Here is a 20,541-nt window from a genome sequence, read left to right as displayed (position 1 = left end):
AACCTTGAACTGATTTTGCTTATTGCAGGTGTTCTTTTTAAAGCATCTGATCATGCATTTTTTTTTCTGTATACATATTTTTGTCTTCATAAGTAGATGGTGAGTTTCTCGTGGGTAGAGACTGTTTGACCTGCGATTCTTTATATCCTGTTTGGTACCAGCAGAAAGATTATAAACCATGGGAAAGGAGTGACAGCTGACTCCTGGGCTTTTAGAGGCCTCTTAAGTCATGCAGGTTGGTTAGTGTGTGGCTCAACAGCTTAAAACTGCTTGGCTAGTCCCAATTTCTGGTGTCAGGTAACCTAGGATTTGGACTATTTGGAGGATGACTGCTATAGTCCATCTGAAAATAATACACATACAAGCTTCTGTGTTTGTTTTTGAGGAAGGGGGTCCAAGATGTGTTGGAAATCTGGACACCGAGAAGGGCTAGTTTTGGGCCTGCTCTAAGAGAGAGAAGCAGCAGCCCACTAAAGCATTTGGGCAAGAGCCTTCTGGGAAGCCTTGGAATGGAGATGGTGGTGAAAATCCCATCCAATAAACCAAGCCTAGTGGCTAAGGAAACATAAAGCTGCAAGACCTTGCAAGTAGAACAGCATCTATGGATGACAAAATGCCTTGAGAATGGTGGCAGAGTATTCTCCAGTGGCTACTGTTTAGGAATGCCTTTCCCAGCTGGTATTCTCTCAAGGGGAAAAAGAAGACTGTGGAGTCTTGCAGCCAGAGAATTTGGGTTTACTGAGCAGAGCAGTGGCAAGTGTCTGTCTTTAAGACTGAGAGCAGGTAATATGGTGAGAATTGAGGTGAAGTTTAAGAAGTACTGCGAGTGTCCTTCTGGACCTGCTCCTGTTCCTCTTGCCTTAAGTAAACCAGTTCTTCCTGAGCCACACAGCTAGAGTGGTGAACGGTGATTTGAACCCAGGCAGATTTGTCTGAACTATAAGCCTGTCTTCTAACTATTCAGAGCACTGCTTCTCAACTGATGAAATAGGTGGGATGAACTCCTAAGGGTAGAGTGAGAAAGGTGGTAGTGAGTAGGGACTGTCTCAACCCAGAGAGCTACTAAATTTGGAAAGGTTTCCTACCTCATGCGTGACGACCTGTCAATCCTCTTTTTGAATTGCTAGAATAATGGGGAGCACATTCACAATGCAGCCTTCCAGTTGCTTGTGTTCACGAAAAGTTCTTCCAGCTCCTCTTCTCACCATGTCTTGGTCTCCTCAGTGAGTTCTCTGCCTCTGGATGCACTGATGCTTTGGCTGCTGCTGGTGCTTTAGATATGGTCTGCCCAGTCAGAGAAGCCTGTGAAGGACACTCACCCATACACTGAGTTAACACTTTTAATGGAGTTGTTGAACCAGCCTAAAGTTTACCTGTTTGACAGATATATTTTATGTCCTTCTGATTCTAAAGGATTTCTAGAGAGCTGTGGCTTTATTTTTTTTAGGGAGAACCACTGGTTGGTCCTCATGCTGTTGCACCTCTGTGGGCATGGGACCTCCACCATTCCAAACAGGAGCTATGGCCACTTAATGGGCAAAGCCTCAGTTTGGGGCCGCTGTGGAGTCCAGCTGCACATCTGGGTAGATGTGGCAGCCTTAGTAGGGAGGTTCTGACCATGTACCTACTCTCCTGGATGGTGACTAATGCCTCCTTTATGTGTCCTCGAGAGCACAAAGCTGTCCTTCAAAAAGTGATACGTAAAAAGACCCCAACAGAGTAAGGCACTTAGGAGGGCATGGATGGAAACTTACCTGAGTTTGGTATCAAAAGTCTGAGGGGGGGCACTAAGCCTTTATTTTCCATGAAGACACTGTTTCTTATTTGATGGTTCCTTTTCTGGAAGTAGGGGCAAATACAGAGTCACAGTCAAGTCACACCTGGGAGGTTTCAATTTTGTCCCAGGATAGAGTCACACTGGGTAAAGCTCTGGTCTAGTCTCATAAGCTTTTAATTCCAAAGGTGAGCTGCCACAGAGACCCTTCCTTATTACCTTCCTTCTTGGCTGCCTAGAGAGTTCTCCTGCTGATTTAGCCCTTGCATCCCTGTCTTTTCTGCACAGACATCTTAGGCCATGTAATGAACACAGCCCAGAGAACAAGGCCAGGACCATAAAGTGTAGAGCATGAGTTTTTAAGAGTGATGTCTGGCACCAATATCAAGAGAAACTCTTCCACAGCCTTGTAGAATCCAAGTGATCTTTAAAGATATGCCTAGGGGCTGGATCTCAGGCAGGGGAAGGATCCAGGCTACAAACCCTGAATGCCTCCTCCTTGAAAACTCAGCCTGCAAGAGACCTCCTCTTGAACCACAGACAGACAATCTCCCCAGGAAAATTCAGGGAATGAAAGAAAATGAATGAACTAGTCCTTAATTTTTTCCTTAAAACTCACTGATACAGTTAACAAATTACCTGAATGAGCAAACTTTGAGCAAACTCTCAAGTGCAGAAAATCATCTTTAAAACTTTACCTAGTAAGAATAGGATGACTACCACAAGCCTGATTTTGAATAGTTTATTAAAGGAAAGGTGAAGCATCAATTTCAAATTGTACAAAAGGAAAAAAACCTCATATTGCAAATGTACAATTTACAGAATTACTAGCAAAACCAATCAAGGAGACACTGAAAATACAAAAATTCGATTGACTTCAAACTGAACTGCAAACCCATTGGAGTAGATATTAAGCCTTTTTTTTTTTGTTGCATGGTAGTCTACAATTCTAAGCATCTGTTTTCCACATGAAACTGTCAAGCAAAGGATCACTCTGTGCATGTGCCAGGGCACCTCCCAGCTTCCTCCTTGGCTAGAACCATAGGCAGGGCTGGCAGTGGTAGATAATCCAGTTATTCCTGCCCCTTCATGTCCAGTGAGGCCCATATTTCTGGAAGAAAGCGAGACCCCAGCCCCTCAAACTGGAGCCCAGGAATTGCTAAATTAGCAGATATAACATTTTTGGTGACCAGGTTTTTTCAGAACTGTACAAATATTGAGAAAAATCTGTTTTGTGTTTACTAAAAGAATGAATAATCCATTTGCTTTCCCAACAAAAAATAATCATTGGGTGCACAGATTAGTAAAAAAATGCTTTTCATTTTTTGGTAAGAAGGGAAAGCCTCATGATTCTGTTACAGCTACTTTAAAAACCAGCCCACAAACAGCTGTGGATGGATTGGTTTGGAATTGAGGCTTACTTTAAAAAAATCAGAAAGGTAGAAACTAAGTGGGCTTTTTAAAACAATAGCAGCAAGTCATAAAAGTCTAAGCAGAATGTAACTCTAAACCATTGAAGGCTGTCCTGAAGATTCATAATTTCTTTCCCCAAAATAATTAAAATGCACATTTAACACTGAAATGTAGCTGTATTTCAAGGTAAGCTTAGGAACTTCACCCTCTAAGCACAGACTTCTATGCAGCACATACTTCTATAATTGGTAAACTTAATTCACAAAATTAGCGCATAAGGTATTAAGTGCATGGGAAGTAGACACAGTTATGTTACACTTAAAATTACTTTTGAATGGCAAAGAAGTTCTTCATGATTATCTTTTTAAGAAAACGGAAGTCTATGTAACTTGAATTTGGCAGGGCATGAAATAAGTAGTAAAAACAGCAAACCGATAACTTGAGAACCATTTTTGTTTTTCTGAGAATACTTTATTTGCTGGTAGAAGTTGCTAAAAATGCACAGAACAAATACCAATAGAAAATGTACTGTATTTGAATCTCCCTATTCTATATAAAATGAATGGTGTACAGCATCTGTTGGAAAATGGCTGCATGGACATTTCTTATTTTATGCCCCCTTATAAATAAAAATAAACCTTTTTATTCAAGAGTATATAAAATCTGGGAATCCATATCCACAGAGGGTGTGTGGTTTTTGGCAGAGATGCACTGTCAGAATTTCATCTTAGCTTGTCAATATTCTGCTCCTCCGTATTTCTGTATTCCACAAGGTCAACCAAATCCAGTGAGCTCCAAAACACTCTTCGGCAATTAGGATGAGCTGCTTACTCATAGGTTTAATAAAAATGGTTAGCTTTTAAAACATAAAAAGGCAAAATGTTAAAACGGTTTTTAAATTGTACAACAGGAAAATAAAGTTAAAAATATTTTTTTTTTACTCAATGCTGAGTTTTCATAAAACAGGTGTATAACAGTGTTTATCTTGACAGCTGTTTTAAAAATTTAAAATTTTTTCCTCCCTCCAGAAAAACACACACATCTGTATTGGGATAAGTCCAATATTAGGACACAAATGATTTTTCAGGTCAGTCTTTCTGAGGTGACATTCACCAACATTCCCTTGGGTAATTTACATGCTCCTCTTCTGTCACTGCAAAAAGGGATTGACCTCAATCATTTGATTAAAAAACAAATCAGATCACATCAAAAGTGTTTTTTCCCCCATACAAGCTATCACAGTATATAGGCCTCTAGCTCTAAATAATAGAGTTCCATATTTGTAAATTTTCTTCAGACTTCAGAACATAGGCATTCCAAATCCCTAGAAAAATGAGAAACACAATTAACTTCATGCATAAACAAGACCCAGAAACCATAAGTAAAAAGCAGTAATAATTTAACATTTACTGAATCGTCTTCTATGATAGCTGCGGAATCAAAGAAATCTGGCCTCAGCTCAGCTCTCTCTCGCCGATTTCTTGATGGGGGCTGGAAAGAGAAGCCAAAATGTTTTCCTGAGATACATTAAGATGGTAAGCTGCTAATATTTCTGATGGCATCACAAAATAGAGCTGTTGGGGATCAGATTTTGAAAGGAAAAGAATGCGGATTTTACATGGAGCATACATTTTTTTTAAAAAAGAATTTCAAATTACAATGAATAAACTGAATATGAAAATGCATATAATTAATTTTGGGGCCTACAAACATAGAACATGCTTTTGAATCATGGAATGATTATAAAATTCATCCCTAAATTCCCCAAAGCTGGTAGATGGAAAGCTACTGAAGGGAAGGAAGAGACTGCAGTGACATGATCTCCTTTACATTTCTTAGAAGAGGTTTTCATTATGGAAAACTTAAAACCTACACAGCAGAATGTTATGGGCTAAATTACATCCCCCCAAATTCATATATTTAAGACCTGAACCCCAGTACCTCAGAAGGTGACTGTTATTTGGACAGAGGACCTACAAAGAGGTAATAATTGAGGTAAAGTGAGGTCATGTGGGTGGATTCTATTTTGATTCATATCCTTATAAAAAGAGACACACAGGAAAGATCATATGAAGACAAAAGGAGAAGATGACCATCTACAAGTCAAGGACAAAAGCCTCAGAATGAAATCAATCTCCCTGAGAACATGATCTCAGACTTGTAGCCTCCAGAAATGTGAGAAAGTTTCTATTGTTTAAGCCATTAGTCAGTGGTACTTGTATAGCAGCCCTAGCAAATACACAGTCTGATGAACTCCCATGTATCCATCACCTAGCTTCATCAACTGTCAAACCTTCAGCCAATCTTGTTTCACTGAGTCTTCTCACTTTTTTTCTATGTCATTATACCTACAACTGTTTCAAAATATATCTCTGATGGAAATTTAAAAAAACATAACCACCATGCATTACTATTCCTGACAAAGTCAATAATTTCTTAATATCACCTATACCTAGTCTGTATTCAGGTTTCCTTACTTCAAAGATTTTTTTTCACACTGAACAAATATGGTCCATATTCTATGTTTGGTTGCTATGCTGGAACACACTGTATGTATCATCAGATTCTTAGTTTAAGAGACCAAATGCACACACTATACTGAGAGAGAGCTAGTGTGAGCCCCTTCTCAAGAAGGTAATAAGGAACCAGTTCTTGTTACTGCCAGAATTTAAAATCTGACTGCTTGGAAAGCAGGCTTGAAAAACACAAGCTCATCCAAATGTGCTAAAGCATTACACTGGTCCTACCTGCTGCTATGTTTACAACCTCCACACCTCTCCTTCCCATGGGGTTCTGAAAACAAGAGCACCACCATCTTATACCAACACTTTCACTTACTTTAACAGAAGAAAAGGTACTGAAATTTCCTTACCAGATCAATAACCATGGTGTCTTCAAATTCTTCATTCATATCTTCTAACTGGCTCCGGGATGACATCATCACATCTTCAAAGATGGGCTCAGCATCTTCCTCCATTAGGCCCCGACTGATAAGGAAAAAGCACGATCAGATAGCTGTTCAGACTCGCTGAATTTGGAGTCCTGGCTCTTTCTTACAGTAGGTCTTTTAACCAATGAAAGCACATGTTCCAGTCACAACCCATAGGCTGCAAAAATTATGATCCTGAACGCCTAAGATAATTAAGGGTCTTTTGTTTCATTCAAGATTTCATCTCAATTCATCAAAAAGGAAGCGTATCTTAAATGCAATAACAACAGTAGACGTTAACATTTATTTAGCTATGTATCAATTCCCACAAAACTGTGATTGGTACTATTATCCCAAATTTACAAATGAAGAACCTGAGGCATTGAGGATTAGAGCTTGCCCAAGGCCATATAGCTGGCAAGTGGCAGCACCAGGATTTAAATGGTGAAAGCCTCAAAAGTCCACACCCTCTATTTCTATCCTACATTGCACAGCATATCCTGAATTATTATCTTAACTCCTGAGACCAAATGTCAGAGGAGAGCCGGCATTCCACAAAATGAACAGCATCACATAGTCTTTATGTTCTTGTGCTACTTGATGTTAACACTTACACGGCATGCCTTACTCCAGTTCTCACTTTCATGTAGTTCATTCCTGTTCTGTCCTTCCGATTTAAATCTTCTAATTTTGGTTGGCCTAACCAAGAGATCTGCATCTGAGGACTAAGAGAATACATTATTTATTTTGTGGCAAAAGATGAATTTAGCTAATCAGTACCATGCTAAGAAGGCCATAGTTGGCTGGCCTAATCCCCATGTATGGAGAATTAGCTGGATTTATTATAGAGTTAAGGGTGAGACAGATCATTATCAAAGGATCTACCTTTGCAGAAATGGCAGTAAGTTGCCCAAAGAGATACCTAAGTCTCCAGGGATTCTGGCTGTGGTTGGTTGGTAGGTGTAAAGGAAACCAAAGTTATGTCACCCCAAAATACTCCTCTGAGATAAAGGTTATTTTGAGCTGAAGGCAATTAAGAAGCAGGGAACAAAGAAAAAGCTCCTCCTTTTCTGTCTATAGGCAGAAAACAAATTCTCATTTTATGGGAGACAGACTCTTAACCCAGAGATAGCACCAGAGGAAACTATAAACACACCTTGTTAAACTAAACCTTATCTTCCTAATTAAGGAAGATATGGACTACATAGTCTCAGTTGGACTACTTCTAGTCCAAATTCCTTTGTCTTGTCAATTCTTCACAAATTTATTCTTTGTCTAAAAGGTATAAAAGCTCCCTGCTTTGGTAACTTCTTCAGGTCTTCATTCTATGGTAAAAGCTCCCATGTACATGTAAAGAATTCAGTAAAATGTGTATGCTTTTCTCCTCTTGGATCTGTCCATTTAAATTTTCAGACCCAGTCAGGGATCCTAAGAGGGTTGGGTAAAACCTTTCCCTCCCCTACAGGTACTTAATTTATCAGGTTTGTTCCCCAAATATCTGTCAAACAAGAGTGCTTTTGAGACCTCTGTACCCAGCTGCTGCCCTGCTCACAAGTGTTCCTACTTGGACAGCCAGTCCCATAAGGGGCAGAAATGATGCTGGTCTTGTGGCTCAGAGCTCTCCAGAGTTGAACAAGGAAAGGTATTAACACATTTTCTTCTCAGTCCTTCTGAAGAGATTTGGAGTCAGGTGCATGCTGGGCTAAATTTTCCCCTCCCCTGTACACTTACTGGCACATGACACTTGCATAAACATGCCTCTTGGGGATTTTACAGGAAGTAAACCTTAATGGTTTTTTAGTAGGGAACATCTGTCACGTGAAGTTCTCTCTAAGCAGCTATCTTTATATCATGTGGGGCTACCACCTTGATTAAACTGATAAACCTATAGCAGGGAAAAGTAGACCACAGAGGGGAGGAACTAACAAGTGGTAAAGTCAGGGAAGTAAGGCAGGCTGCTCAAATAAGGAAGAATTCACCCTCTAGGAAGCAGGATGGGAATGCTGGTCATAAGGCAAACTACCCTCTACGAATGCTGTTATGTAGTGGCTGACAACGATTATCCTTTTAGCTTTGAAGAAAGGCAGATCCTCTGGGCAAAGATGCTTTATGAAAACTCAGGATCTGAATAATCCTAACACTGCCTCTTTCCATTTTCAACCTGCTAAATCTGTTGAGTTCAACTGAGAATTCTCTCTCACCCCTCAGAGTAATTCACAGCATTACCCCAATATGAATAGAAACACAAGGAGCTAGGACAACTTCATAGTTGAATGGAAAATAACAAAGAAAAAGTTAAGTTTTTTTTATAGCAAAAGTCATACCATCATCCTGCCTTTTCCAAAATTTTGGGGGCCCTGGTACTAGAAAACATATTAATTACTAGTGTGGGAAAAGGTAACGCTTTGATTCTCTCTTAGAGAAAGGGCAACTGTTCTAAGAATTTATCAAATATCTTGACAAATATCTTAATCCATAACAGTTTAAGTTTAAAATATAAACTTGACAAGACAAAGTACTATTAATTAAATGGATGATAAAAGGAGTAGTCTATTTATTTGGTGTTCAGACTAGTAACAACCTTAGCAGAGACTCTTATAGTAACCTGCATGTCTTTTTTGCAAGTCCCTGAGAAGAAAGAGACCTGCCCAATGAATCCAACTGAGCTCAGCACTCAGTGAGGCACCATGCTTTAAAGGTCTTTGGACTTCGATTAACTGACATCCACAAGTGTTGGCAGACCTTATTATATATTTTCTAATATAAATTATCTCTGCTTGTGGTTTTTTTCTCATGAACTAACCAATAATATGTTTTAACAAATAAAGTTTTTCTTGGATAGCTTTTCTTTTAACAATTAAAGATTTTATACCAAGAAAATGAATTTTTACTACTTACTTGTGTAAAAAGTCAGGTTCAGAACCATGTTCAGACTCAGGTTCCTGAATCTGCTCTCCCATGGGCCGGCTATTTTCCCGCAGTACAGTGGAAGTGAGCTGTGGTGCTGGAAGGGGGCCAGGAGTCTGAATCATGGTATCAGTCCTATTTAGCCATGTATTATCCAGACTTTCATCTGTAAAATTCCAGTTAGAGTCACAAAATGTCATGAGTGGAGGGAACTCTGGTAGAAGTTACAGCACAGACTTGCAGAGCATGGTTCCTGGGTTAGACTGCCTAGCTTGAATCCTACTTATACCACTCACTTGTGTGACTTTCTGTAAGTTATTAAACTTCGAAAACTCAGGTTTCTCATATACAAAATAAGGATATCAATACCCAACCTCAAAGAGTTTTAAGGATTAAATGATGTAATGGATGTAACCATCAAATGTCAGCTATCCTTACCTTATCCCCTCTTCCAAGTCCCTCCTTCTCTAAGGATTAATTCACTGCAGAAGAGGAAGAATTAGGCCAGCCAGAGACCCCTCTAACCTTCCTTTGCTCAAGCAATAAAGGGCCTATTTGCTGGGCCTTACAGGGGCCCCAGGTAGCAGCACTTAAAGCCTGGTAGGCCTTTACGGAAAATCAGCAAATCCCACTGCACAACTGGGACACTGGTCACCAGAGAAATAACTTTTTGCCAGGCTGTATGTGCGGGGATGGGTTAAGAGGCTGTTTTCATGCTTCTAAGTTCTACCTCTTTAGGGAAGCCCTCCTTAATCACCCTACCCAGCCCCCACTTCCCATTCTCTTTTAACTTCTAGAGGAAACAGAATCATTCCTACTTACTTAGGATTTAATTATACACTGGCCTGCACTGGCAGGTGATTTGTCAAGTGTATATGTTATCTCTGTAATTAGAATTAAATTTTTTCAAGGGACCAGGAGCTGTTTCTTCCTTCTTCTGATCATTTACAAAGACGTGAGCAGATTAAAGCATTATTTATGTATCTAAACTACAAGCTGGTATAATGTTACATAAAGTTTCTACTATAAACATTCTAAGCTATTTTCTTAATATGGGAAGACTTAGAAGTATTATTGCTATGCTTTTCCTTCTGAAGAATTTAAATGAAAAAAAAATTTAAATCACAAAGTACACAGTATGAATCCTGTTGTTTTTCTTCCTCCATTAAGTCTCAGATTTGTGCAGCATGTTAGGTTCCTCACTTGCTATCAAACATTCCATCTCTCAGTGTTTCAAAAATTATCAGACACATGTGTATGTTCTAGATCAGCTTTTTAGTTCCTGGAAATATTTAGTCATTGCCTTGTTAAGGTCATTCCACTGATCATCCGCAGCTCACTATTCAACAATCTCTTTATTTAATCAGCAAAAAGAGGTTTTGTCTTCTTTTATTCATACCACTTTTCATTCAACATTTAATTCCTTTTATTTTTTGCTGCACTTATCTTATGCTGCACCACAACTTATGGTTATCATTTACATTCTTAACCTGGTAAATCCATCTTTCAGCTCTACTACATGTCATCTTTTCCGGAAAATCTTTCCTGATTCATTAAGAGTTTGATCACTCCCTTTATGTTCTCAGAAAACCTTTTTGGCCCATCAGAGCACTGCCCATGTGGAACTGAAATCGCCTGCTTCTCTTGCTTCTCTGTCTTTCCATCTGTACTATGAGCATTTTTATTAATACCTAATCGCCAGCATTTCACACAGTTCTTAGAAAGGTGCATGGTAAAGACTTAATGGATAACTTCAGGAAGAACTCACTCTTCTTGAAGAGATTCTCCTAACCCCTAAGGGTTCCTCAATGAAAACACTTCTTGCAAAGCTTTCTCATCTTTATTCCAAACAGATGAAACTGCTGCCTAAGGATTCTGGGCACATGACCTACCTTAGTCTCCTGGTAAATTTCAAACTGACACACAGCAAGTTTTCTTTTTTGCAATTTAACAACAAATTATCTGGTTTATATATGCTTTTCTTTGTCCCGAAGATAATACTGACTGCCCCATTAGTGAGGGAATTATATATGGTTATTTAAATTCTCTAAGCTTTAGTTTCTTCTGTGTGAAATACAGATAATAATGTTGAACTCAAGAGTTCACTTATAAAACATTTATACAGTATTCACTATGTGCCATGTACTGACCTAAATGCTTTACAAATGTTAGTCAAGTAAATGATTAAATGCTAATAATGCACATAAAGCACATAAAGCACATTTCTGGTACACAGCAAGAATTTAATGAGTGTTGGCTAATATGAATATTACATGTAAGAAAAGCTGTGAGTAAAAATATATATCTAGATCTATATCTAGACAGACAGACTGGATAGATGGATATGGCGGGGGCATCCTGATAAGAGGCTGCTCTAGAAGACATTTTAAAAAGGAAGTGACTGGAGTCTTTATTTAGAGAAAAGTTTAGGATCCTACACTACAAAGACAGGACTTAGTATGTTTATTTTCTGGACCAAAAAGATTTTAAGTCCCATAGATAAAAACTAAAAGAAAATCTTTAACATTAATTCTGTAAATATTTTCATATCTTTTATTCTCTTTGAAATATTGACATTCTGACAATAGCAGCTAACATTTACTGCAGTACCTATGTGCTAAGCACTGTGCTAAGTAACCTCTCTCTGTGTGTATACTAAATATTTTATTGGGAGTATCTCATTTAATATTTACAATAGCTGACAGACAGGATAGGTACTCTGATCATCCTTTATATGATCACTTATTGAGGCTGAGAGGTTAAATAACATACTCAAAAGTCATACAGTTTAAAACTAGAAAGCCAGGTGTGAATTCTAGAACTCTAGTTTTAAGAGTGTGTGCTCGTCATCAATAGTCAATACTGCCTCCCCAATGATGAAAGAAACAGGTTTAAATTCTAATTCTGCTACAGGTTGTAGCAAAATCTTTCATGAGTCACTAGTTTTTAGGCAGCAGAGGTGAGATGCTGAAAGGTAAATAAAAGGTTGTAAAAGGGAGCAGAGGAGGATTCAGATCATTGCCTTCCTCTCTCTTGGTTTGGAGAATATTTATTAGGAAGACCACAGAGATGGGGGAAGGTTATTTGAGGAAATAAGCATTTGCACTTTGAGTTGTCTTAGTTTAAGAGTAATGCTCTAGGGGCGCCTGGGTGGCTCAGTCGTTAAGCGTCTGCCTTTGGCTCAGGTCATGATCCCAGGGTCCTGGGATCAAGCCCTGCATCGGGCTCCCTGCTCTGCGGGAGGCCTGCTTCTCCCTCTCCCACTCCCCCTGCTTGTGTTCCCTCTCTCGCTGTCTCTATCAAATAAATAAATAAAATCTTTTAAAAAAAAAAAGTACTGCTCTAATAAAGAAATTTTTAGTCTTTTTGGATACATGAATTAACTACCAATGATCACATATTCATGACAATTCAACTCCCTGGTTCCTACAGTCCATGAGGGTTATAAAACCAGAGTTGGCTATCATTATTTTAACGCACAAAAATAAATTACTCATCCATGGGGTAGAAATGGAAAACTGTTTTGGTATATTCAATTTGCTGCAGAGGTCTACCTTCAACTTATCAGAATCTCTTCTACATTAGGATGAATTTTGGTAACTACCTTATTTTAAATTTTAATGTATTAGAGGGTCTATGATATGGGGATCAATTTTATAAACCTTTATAACTGTTTCCACTTTTCTCTGCACCATCTTCCTCTGTTTCATGGTCTTCCAACTTCTTTTTCCTTGACCCTTTTCTCTTCCACTTTGTCTATTCCAACCTTTTTGCCTTAACCTCTCAGTATGTGTCAAATCTACAAGGAAATAACATGCTTAACAGTATTTCCTTGCTTCAACAGATTGGCTACTTTACCTCTGCAATAGTAAGCAAACTACTTGTCTCACAGCGTAAAGGCAGACTTACCTTCTACTCGTTTTTTGTGAAGTGGGGGTCGTCCTTTCTTATTCCTTACTGAGGATGTTTTACTGCTGCTACTTCCACTGTTCACAGACATTCTATCATCTTCACCTCCAGTGACTAATGAATTTCTATAGGAAATGAGTGGAAGCCATACATCTTCTCTCCTTTCCATCATTTGCTCCGTAAGGAATTTTTCTAGGTATGAATGACTAGAAACACAATAGAAGAAACAGTGATTTTCATGGAAGCACTTCATGTATCACTTATTTAATTCTTTCATAAAGTGAGGCTCTCTCTCTGAAAGTTCTGAAGAATCTCCTAGGACACACATTATACTTTTAACAGTGGTTACCTTTGGAAAAAGAGGGAGGAGAATGTAAGGTTTTGCTTCACATATTTCTGGAATGCTTTTACTGTTCTGATTTTAGTATATGTGCTGCTGAAGTGAGCACTGGAATGCTTTTAAATAGGTGAATGTATTACTAAGGCTGTGTGTGGTCCTTCCTGTATCAATGTTAAAAAAAAAAAATCAGAAGTTTAGCTCAAAAGGTTATTGAACTTTCTTTTAAAGTGTTCAAACCAGGGTAGGATTTCTGTAATGGTGGAGGGAGGAGCTTGGCATAACAACTTTTTAATTGGTGAAACTGATAAAAGACAATCATTTAAAGTCTTCAGAAATTGTCCTAAGGGCATACAGCAAATGGAGAAACATTTATTCAAGAAAATCTACTAAATCTCAGTAAAACAGTGAGAGTTTGTAGCATTTGAACCACAACCTGTTCCCTTCCCCTGTCCCCTCTCCCTCACCACTGCTACTCCAGGAGCTCTATTCTGGGCAGACATGGATAAGAAGATGGGGGGTTCCCTCTTTCTCTAGCTCCTCATCTAGAGCTACCTTGGAAGAAGCAGCCCATTGGTAGGTTGCAGAAGCTCTGTTCTGGACAGTAGCTGGGAGGAAGAAGGCTCCCTTCTTTTCCATCCCCTACTTGTCAGGTAGTAACTCTCTCCTAGGCACAGCAAGCTAGGACCACCTGGAGGGACAAGCTAAAAACTAGGGGTTACCCCTGGCCCCCTGCTCACAGAAAAGGGGTGTTATTCTGGGAGAATAGGGATGCTGTCCCAACCCCAACTCCTGTGCAGTGGCATAAAAGTTCTGCCCAGCAACCAAAGAAAGAGTAGAGCAGCCAGAAATTTAATAGAGAACCAGAGAAAGACAGACAAGAAGAGCCCTCCTGGGATCATAGATGATCCTAGAAGTTGGCAAGGCTCTGCACATATGCTTAAGCTGCACCACCACTCGTGGGCAAAAAGAACAGGGGATGAGGGTATTTTGTTATCATTCACCATGCCCCACATCGATCTATCAACACAGGGAAGAAGCCTCACTGGCACAAGGGCTTAAGCACAACCTCTAACCAAACACTGGTTAAAAAATAAGCTGCTCTGACCCAAGAACGACTCCTAGAAAGCTTAAAGATAAAATCACAGTAGACTGGTTTCCAGTTCTGCATGTGGAGTCTGGAAGTTGTTACTGCATCCTGACAAGTAAAGACCTCAACAGACTAAAAAATCAACAACTTCCTGGAGCCATAGAGAGGAAAACAGCTGACCCCAAGATTGGGAGACAGAGGAGGTAACACTTATTGGAGCAGACTCAGAAACAAAAACCACCTTGAGAACCATTGCTGGGGTAGGAAAACCTGAGCCATAATTCACAAACTGTTGGAGATTCACTGTGACAAGTCTGAGAGTTCAAAACTCAGAGCGACCCAGTTATAAGCGGACCTCCCCCATAATACTGTGAGATTTACCTCCAGAAGCTCAACTGGGTTTCCACAGTAAGATATTAGAGCAAACTCCCCTGTGCTTTTGGCAGGGGGAGAAGAAAAGGAACCATTCTGAAATCTGCCAGAGTATGTTATTCTTAACAAAGCCTCTCCTCAGGAGAAACTGGTTAGGCAGAGCACAACTTGCTGGGATATTATCAGAACCTAACCAATCTGGGGGAAGAGAAATACCCAACTCCAGCCCACTCTACCCATTTTGTCCCAACCATGGATAAAGAAAAAAACTGAGAAACACTTGTGAAGTTTACAGTCCAGAGGCATAGGCTCACTAAAAGACTGAGACCTATAATCACAGGACTACAGAATGCTTCCCCTCCTCCCATACCTCATTACCATATTACTAAAGGTAATTTACAGCAGTTCCTTTTACCTAGTACATCATGTTTGGCTATCAAGAAAAAATTATAAGGCATACCAAAAGGCAAAAACACAATGTGAAGGACAGAGCAAACATCAGAATCAGGCATGACAGAAATATCAGAATTATCAGACTGGCAATTTAAAACAACTATGATCAGGATGCCTAGGTGGCTCAGTCAGTTAAGCATCTGCCTTCAGCTCAGGGTCTTATGCCTTCATGATCGTAGGGCCCTGGGATGGAGTCCCACATCAGGCTCCTCGCTCAGCAGGGAGCCTGCTTCTCCCACTGCCTGCTGCTCCCCTTGCTTGTGCATGTGCTCTCTCTCTCTCTGACAAATAAAATCTCAAAAAAATAAACAAATAAAACAACTATGATCAATATGCTAAGGGCTCTAATGGAAAAAGTAGACCGCATGCAAGAACAGATAAGCAATGAAAGCAGACAGATGGAAATCCCAAGAACCAAAAAGAAATGCTAGAGATGAAAACTGTAAAAGAAACAAAGAATGCCTCTGATAAGCTTCTTAGTAGACTGGACACAGTTGAGGAAAAAACCTCTGCTTTAGGGGACACAGCAAGAGAATTCTCGAAAACTTGAAAGCAAAGATAACGTAGATGGAGGAAAAACAGAACATTTGACTATAATACAACTACAATAGGTGTTAATATAATGGGAATATGAGAAGGAGAAGCAAGACAATAATAACAATAATTTAAAATAGAAATGATAGAGAATTTTCCCAAATTAACATCAGATACCAAACCATAGATCCAGGAAACTCAGAGAACACCAGCAGGATAAAATGACAAAAGAACTACATTTAAGCATATCATTTGCAAACTATAGAAAATCCAAGATGAAGAAAAAATCCTGAAAGAAACCAGAGGGGAAAAAAATACTTTATCTCCAGAGAAATAATGATAAGAATAATGTCTAACTTCTCCTGAGAAACCATGCAAGCAAGAGGAGAGTGGAGTAAAGTGTTAAGAGAAAAACCCCACCAGACTAGAATTGTGACCTGCAAAACTATCCTTCAAAAGTGAAGGAAAAATAAAGACTTTCTCAGACTAAAAATTGAGAGAATTTTTGCCAATAGACCTGCTTTGCAAGAAATGTTTGTTAGAAGAAGTGCTTTAGAGGGGTGCCTGGGGGGTTCAGTTCAGTTAAGTATCTGACTCTTGGTTTCGGCTCAGGTCATGATCTCAGGGTCGGGAGATCGGGCCCTGTGTTGGGCTCTATGCTCTGCATGGAGTCTGCTTGAGATGCTCTCCCTCTCCCTACCCCTCTGCCCCTTCCTCCCACCTGCACTCTTTCTCTCTCAAATAAATAAATAAATAAAATCTTTAAAAAAAGTGCTTTAGAGAGAAGGAAAATAATATAGGTCAGAGACATGAATCTACATAAAGTAAGGAAGAGCCCTGAAGAAGGAATAAGTGAAGGTAAAATAAAAACTTTAATTTTTCTTAACTGATCTAACAAGTTTTTGTTCAAAATAATACCAAAAATGTATTTGATTATGTATGCTTATGTATATATCACATATATGCATATATGTTTTGATTATATATGCTTATATGTAAGTGAAAGAATTACAGCAATGATACAAGAGATAGGAAGGATGAACTGTGATTATTTTGTTATTGTAAGGTACTCATACTACCCATGAAGTGATACAGTATTATTTAAATGTGGACTTGGATTAGCTGTAATTATATACTGCAAACTCTAAGGCAACCAGTTAAAAAACAAGTATCAATATGTTAAGAAAAGAGAGCAAATGGGATCATAAAATGCTCAATTAAAATTTTTTACAAAAGGCAGAAAAAAGAGTATAAAATAAATAAAAGCAAAGAACAAGGGCAACAAATAGAAACAGTAAGGAATATGGTAGGTATTAATCCAACTACATCAATAATCAATTTGAACGTCAACGGTACCAAGTAAAAGTTGTCAAAGTGCATCAAAAAACAAGACCCAATACACATTTAATGCAATCCTTATCAAAATACCATCAACTTTTTTCAAAGAAATGGAACAAATAATCCTAAAATTTGTATGGAACCAGAAAAGATCCCGAATAGCCAGAGAAATGTTGAAAAAGAAAAGCAAAGCCGGTGGCATCACAATTCCGGACTTCAAGCTCTATTACAAAGCTGTTATTATCAACACAGTATGGTACTGGCACAAAAACAGACACATAGATCAATGGAACAGAATCGAGAGCCCAGAAATGGACCCTCAACTCTATGGTCAATTCATCTTCAACCAAGCAGGAAAGAATGTCCAATGGAAAAAAGACAGTCTCTTCAACAAATGGTGTTGGGAAAACTGGACAGCCACATGCAGAAGAATGAAACTGGACCATTTCCTTACACCACACACAAAAATACACTCCAAATGGATGAAAGACCTAAATGTGAGACAGGAGTCCATCAAAATCCTAGAGGAGAACACAGGCAGCAACTTCTTCGATCTCAGCCACAGCAACTTCTTCCTAGAAACATCACCAAAGGCAAGGGAAGCAAGGGCAAAAATGAACTCTTGGGACTTCATCAAGATAAAAAGCTTTTGCACAGCAAAGGAAACAGTCCACAAAACCAAAAGACAACTGACAGAATGGGAGAAGATATTTGCAAATCACATATCAGATAAAGGGCTAGTATCCAAAATCTATACTCAACACCCAAAGAACAAATAATCCAATCAAAAAATGGGCAGAAGACATGAAAAGACATTTTTCCAAAGAAGACATCCAAATGGCCAACAGACACATGAAAAAGTGCTCAACATCACTCGGCATCAGGGAAGTCCAAATCAAAACCTCAATGAGATACCACCTCACACCAGTCAGAATGGCTAAAATTAACAAGGCAGGAAATGACAGATGTTGGCGAGGATGTGGAGAAAGGGGAACCCTCCTACACTGTTGGTGGGAATGCAAGCTGGTGCAACCACTCTGGAAAACAGTATGGAGGTTCCTCAAACAGTTGAAAATAGAGCTACCATACGACCCAGCAATTGCACTACTGGGTATTTACCCCAAAGATACAAATGTAGTGATCCGAAGGGGTATGTGCACCCCAATGTTTATAGCACAATGTTCACAATAGCCAAACTATGGAAAGAGCCAAGATGTCCATTGACAGATGAATGGATAAAGAAGAGGTGCTGTGTATATACATATATATATATATATATATATATGTATATACACACACAATGGAATATTATGCAGCCATCAAAAAACCCGAAATTTTCCCATTTGCAATGACGTGGATGGAACTAGAGGGTATTATGCTAAGCGAAATAAGTCAATCAGAGAAAGACATGTATCATATGGTCTCACTGATATAAGGAATTCTTAATCTCAGGAAACGGTTGCTGGAGTGGTGGGAGGTGGGAAGGATGGGGTGGCTGGGTAATAGACATTGGGGAGGGTATGTGCTATGGTGAGCACTGTGAATTGTGTTAAGACTGATGAATCACAGACCTGTACCTCTGAAACAAATAATACATTATATGTTAAAAAAAAAAAAAGAAGATAGTAGGAAGGGAAAAATGAAGGTGGGGGGGAATCGGAGGGGGAGACGAACTACGAGAGACTATAGACTCTGAGAAACAAACTGAGGGTTCCAGAGGGCAGAGGGGTGGGGGATGGGTTAGCCTGGTGATGGGTATTAAGGAGGGCACGTATTGGATGGAGCACTGGGTGTTATGCACAAACAATGAATCATGGAACACTACATCAAAAACTAATGATGTAATGTATGGTGATTAACATAACATAATAAAATAAAATTAAAAAAAAAACCAAGACCCAAGTATAGGCTGCCTATAAGAAATCTACTTTAAGTGTAAAGACACATATAAACTAAAAGTGAGTAAATGGATGGTAAAAGTTATCAAAAGAAAGCAGGAATAGTTACATCAATTTCAGACAGAGCAGACTTTAAAATAAGCAATCAGGAATAAACAAGGGCATTACACAATGATACAGGAGCCAATTCTCCAAGAGACATAATAATCCTTACCATGTATGTCCCTTACAACAGAGCATCAAACTGTGTGAAGCAAAAACTAACTGCAAGCAGACACTACCATTAGAAATAGATGAATCTACTATCATAGTTGGAGACATCAACATCCCTCTATCAGAAATGGACAGTTCAGGGGTACCTGGGTTGCTCAGTCAGTTAAGCATCTGCCTTCTGCTCAGGTCACGGGGAGTCTGCTTCTCCCTCTGCCTCCCTCCCACCCCACCTGGCTTGTGCTCTCTATCTCTCCCCAATAAATAAATAAAATCTTAAAAAAAATGGACAGATTCAGCAGCCAGAAAATCAGTAAGGACATAATTGAACTCAACTACACCATCAGTCAACTGGATAGAATTAATATCTACAGACTGACTTCATCCAAAAGCAGAATATACATTTTTCTCAAGCTCACCTGTAACATCAAAGTCAGAGGTCATAAAACACATCTTAACAAATTTAAAAGAAGAGCAATCATACAGTGTCTACTCTTAAAATTAGAAATTTAATTAAACTAGAAATCATTATCAGAAAGATACACAGAGATTAAATAATATGCTTTAAAATAACACATGAGACAAAGAAGCACTCCCAAGGGAAATTTAAAAGTATTTTGAACTAAATGAAAATAGCACATCAAAATTTGTGCAATGCGGTGAAAGCAGTGGTTAGAAGGTTACAGCATTGAATGCACATAGCAGAAAAGAAGATCCAAAATCGCCAATCTAAGTTTCCACCCTAGAAAACTAGAAAAAGATGACCAAATTAAATCCAAAGTGAAAGAAAAGAAATAATAAAAATTGGAGTAGAAATCAATGAAATTAAAAACAGAAAGCAATACAGAAAATCAGCAAAATTAAAAGCTTTGAAAAGAACAATAAAATTGATTAGTTTCTAGGCAGCCTAAGGGGGTCAGGACGGGGGGAAGAGAGGGTACAAATTACTAATACCAGAAATTAAAGAGAACACATCATTACAGATCCTATGGACATTAACAGGAAAATAAAGGAATACTATAAACAACTTTATACCCACATATTTGATAATCCAGATGAAAGAGATCCATTCCTTGAAACACAAATTGCCAAATCTCACACAAGAAGAAACAATCTGAATAGGCCTATATCTATTAAATAAATTGATTCAATAATTAATAACCTTCCAAAACAGGAAACACCAGGCTCAAATGAGTTAACTGGTGATTTAAGGAAGAAACCTACCAATTCTCTACAATCTCTCTCAGAGGACAGAAAGCAGAGGCAATACTTCTACCTCATTCCATGAGGCCAGTATTACCCTAATACCAAAACCAGACAAAGATATTACAAGAAAACTATAGGCAATCTCTTCAGTAAGTGGTGCTGGAACAACTG

At 38.8% G+C, this 20,541-nt stretch overlaps 1 protein-coding gene across 2 annotated transcripts in view; it reads right to left on the bottom strand.

The window, feature by feature from the left end:
- Nucleotides 1-3,807: 3,807 nt before the first annotated feature.
- STAG1 (STAG1 cohesin complex component) overlaps nt 3,808-20,541 on the bottom strand; it is a 423,203-nt gene continuing 406,469 nt past the window's right edge. For both annotated transcript variants that reach the window (XM_028099176.2, XM_028099177.2), the window contains 6 exons: nt 12,933-13,138; nt 9,015-9,189; nt 6,731-6,841; nt 6,060-6,174; nt 4,598-4,678; nt 3,808-4,511 (listed from right to left, as the gene is read on the bottom strand). In XM_028099176.2, coding sequence (XP_027954977.1) covers nt 4,488-4,511; nt 4,598-4,678; nt 6,060-6,174; nt 6,731-6,841; nt 9,015-9,189; nt 12,933-13,138 — 712 coding nt within the window. In that variant the 3' untranslated portion in view covers nt 3,808-4,487. The remainder of the gene's footprint in view (nt 4,512-4,597; nt 4,679-6,059; nt 6,175-6,730; nt 6,842-9,014; nt 9,190-12,932; nt 13,139-20,541) is intronic.

Source organism: Eumetopias jubatus, unplaced genomic scaffold, assembly GCF_037043125.1.
Source record: "Eumetopias jubatus isolate StellerSeaLion01/CBP00866 unplaced genomic scaffold, mEumJub1_p1.0 scaffold_1, whole genome shotgun sequence".
NCBI lineage: Eukaryota > Metazoa > Chordata > Mammalia > Carnivora > Otariidae > Eumetopias > Eumetopias jubatus.
Note: the sequence above shows the minus strand (reverse complement) of the source record. Positions and strands in the feature narration are given on the sequence as shown.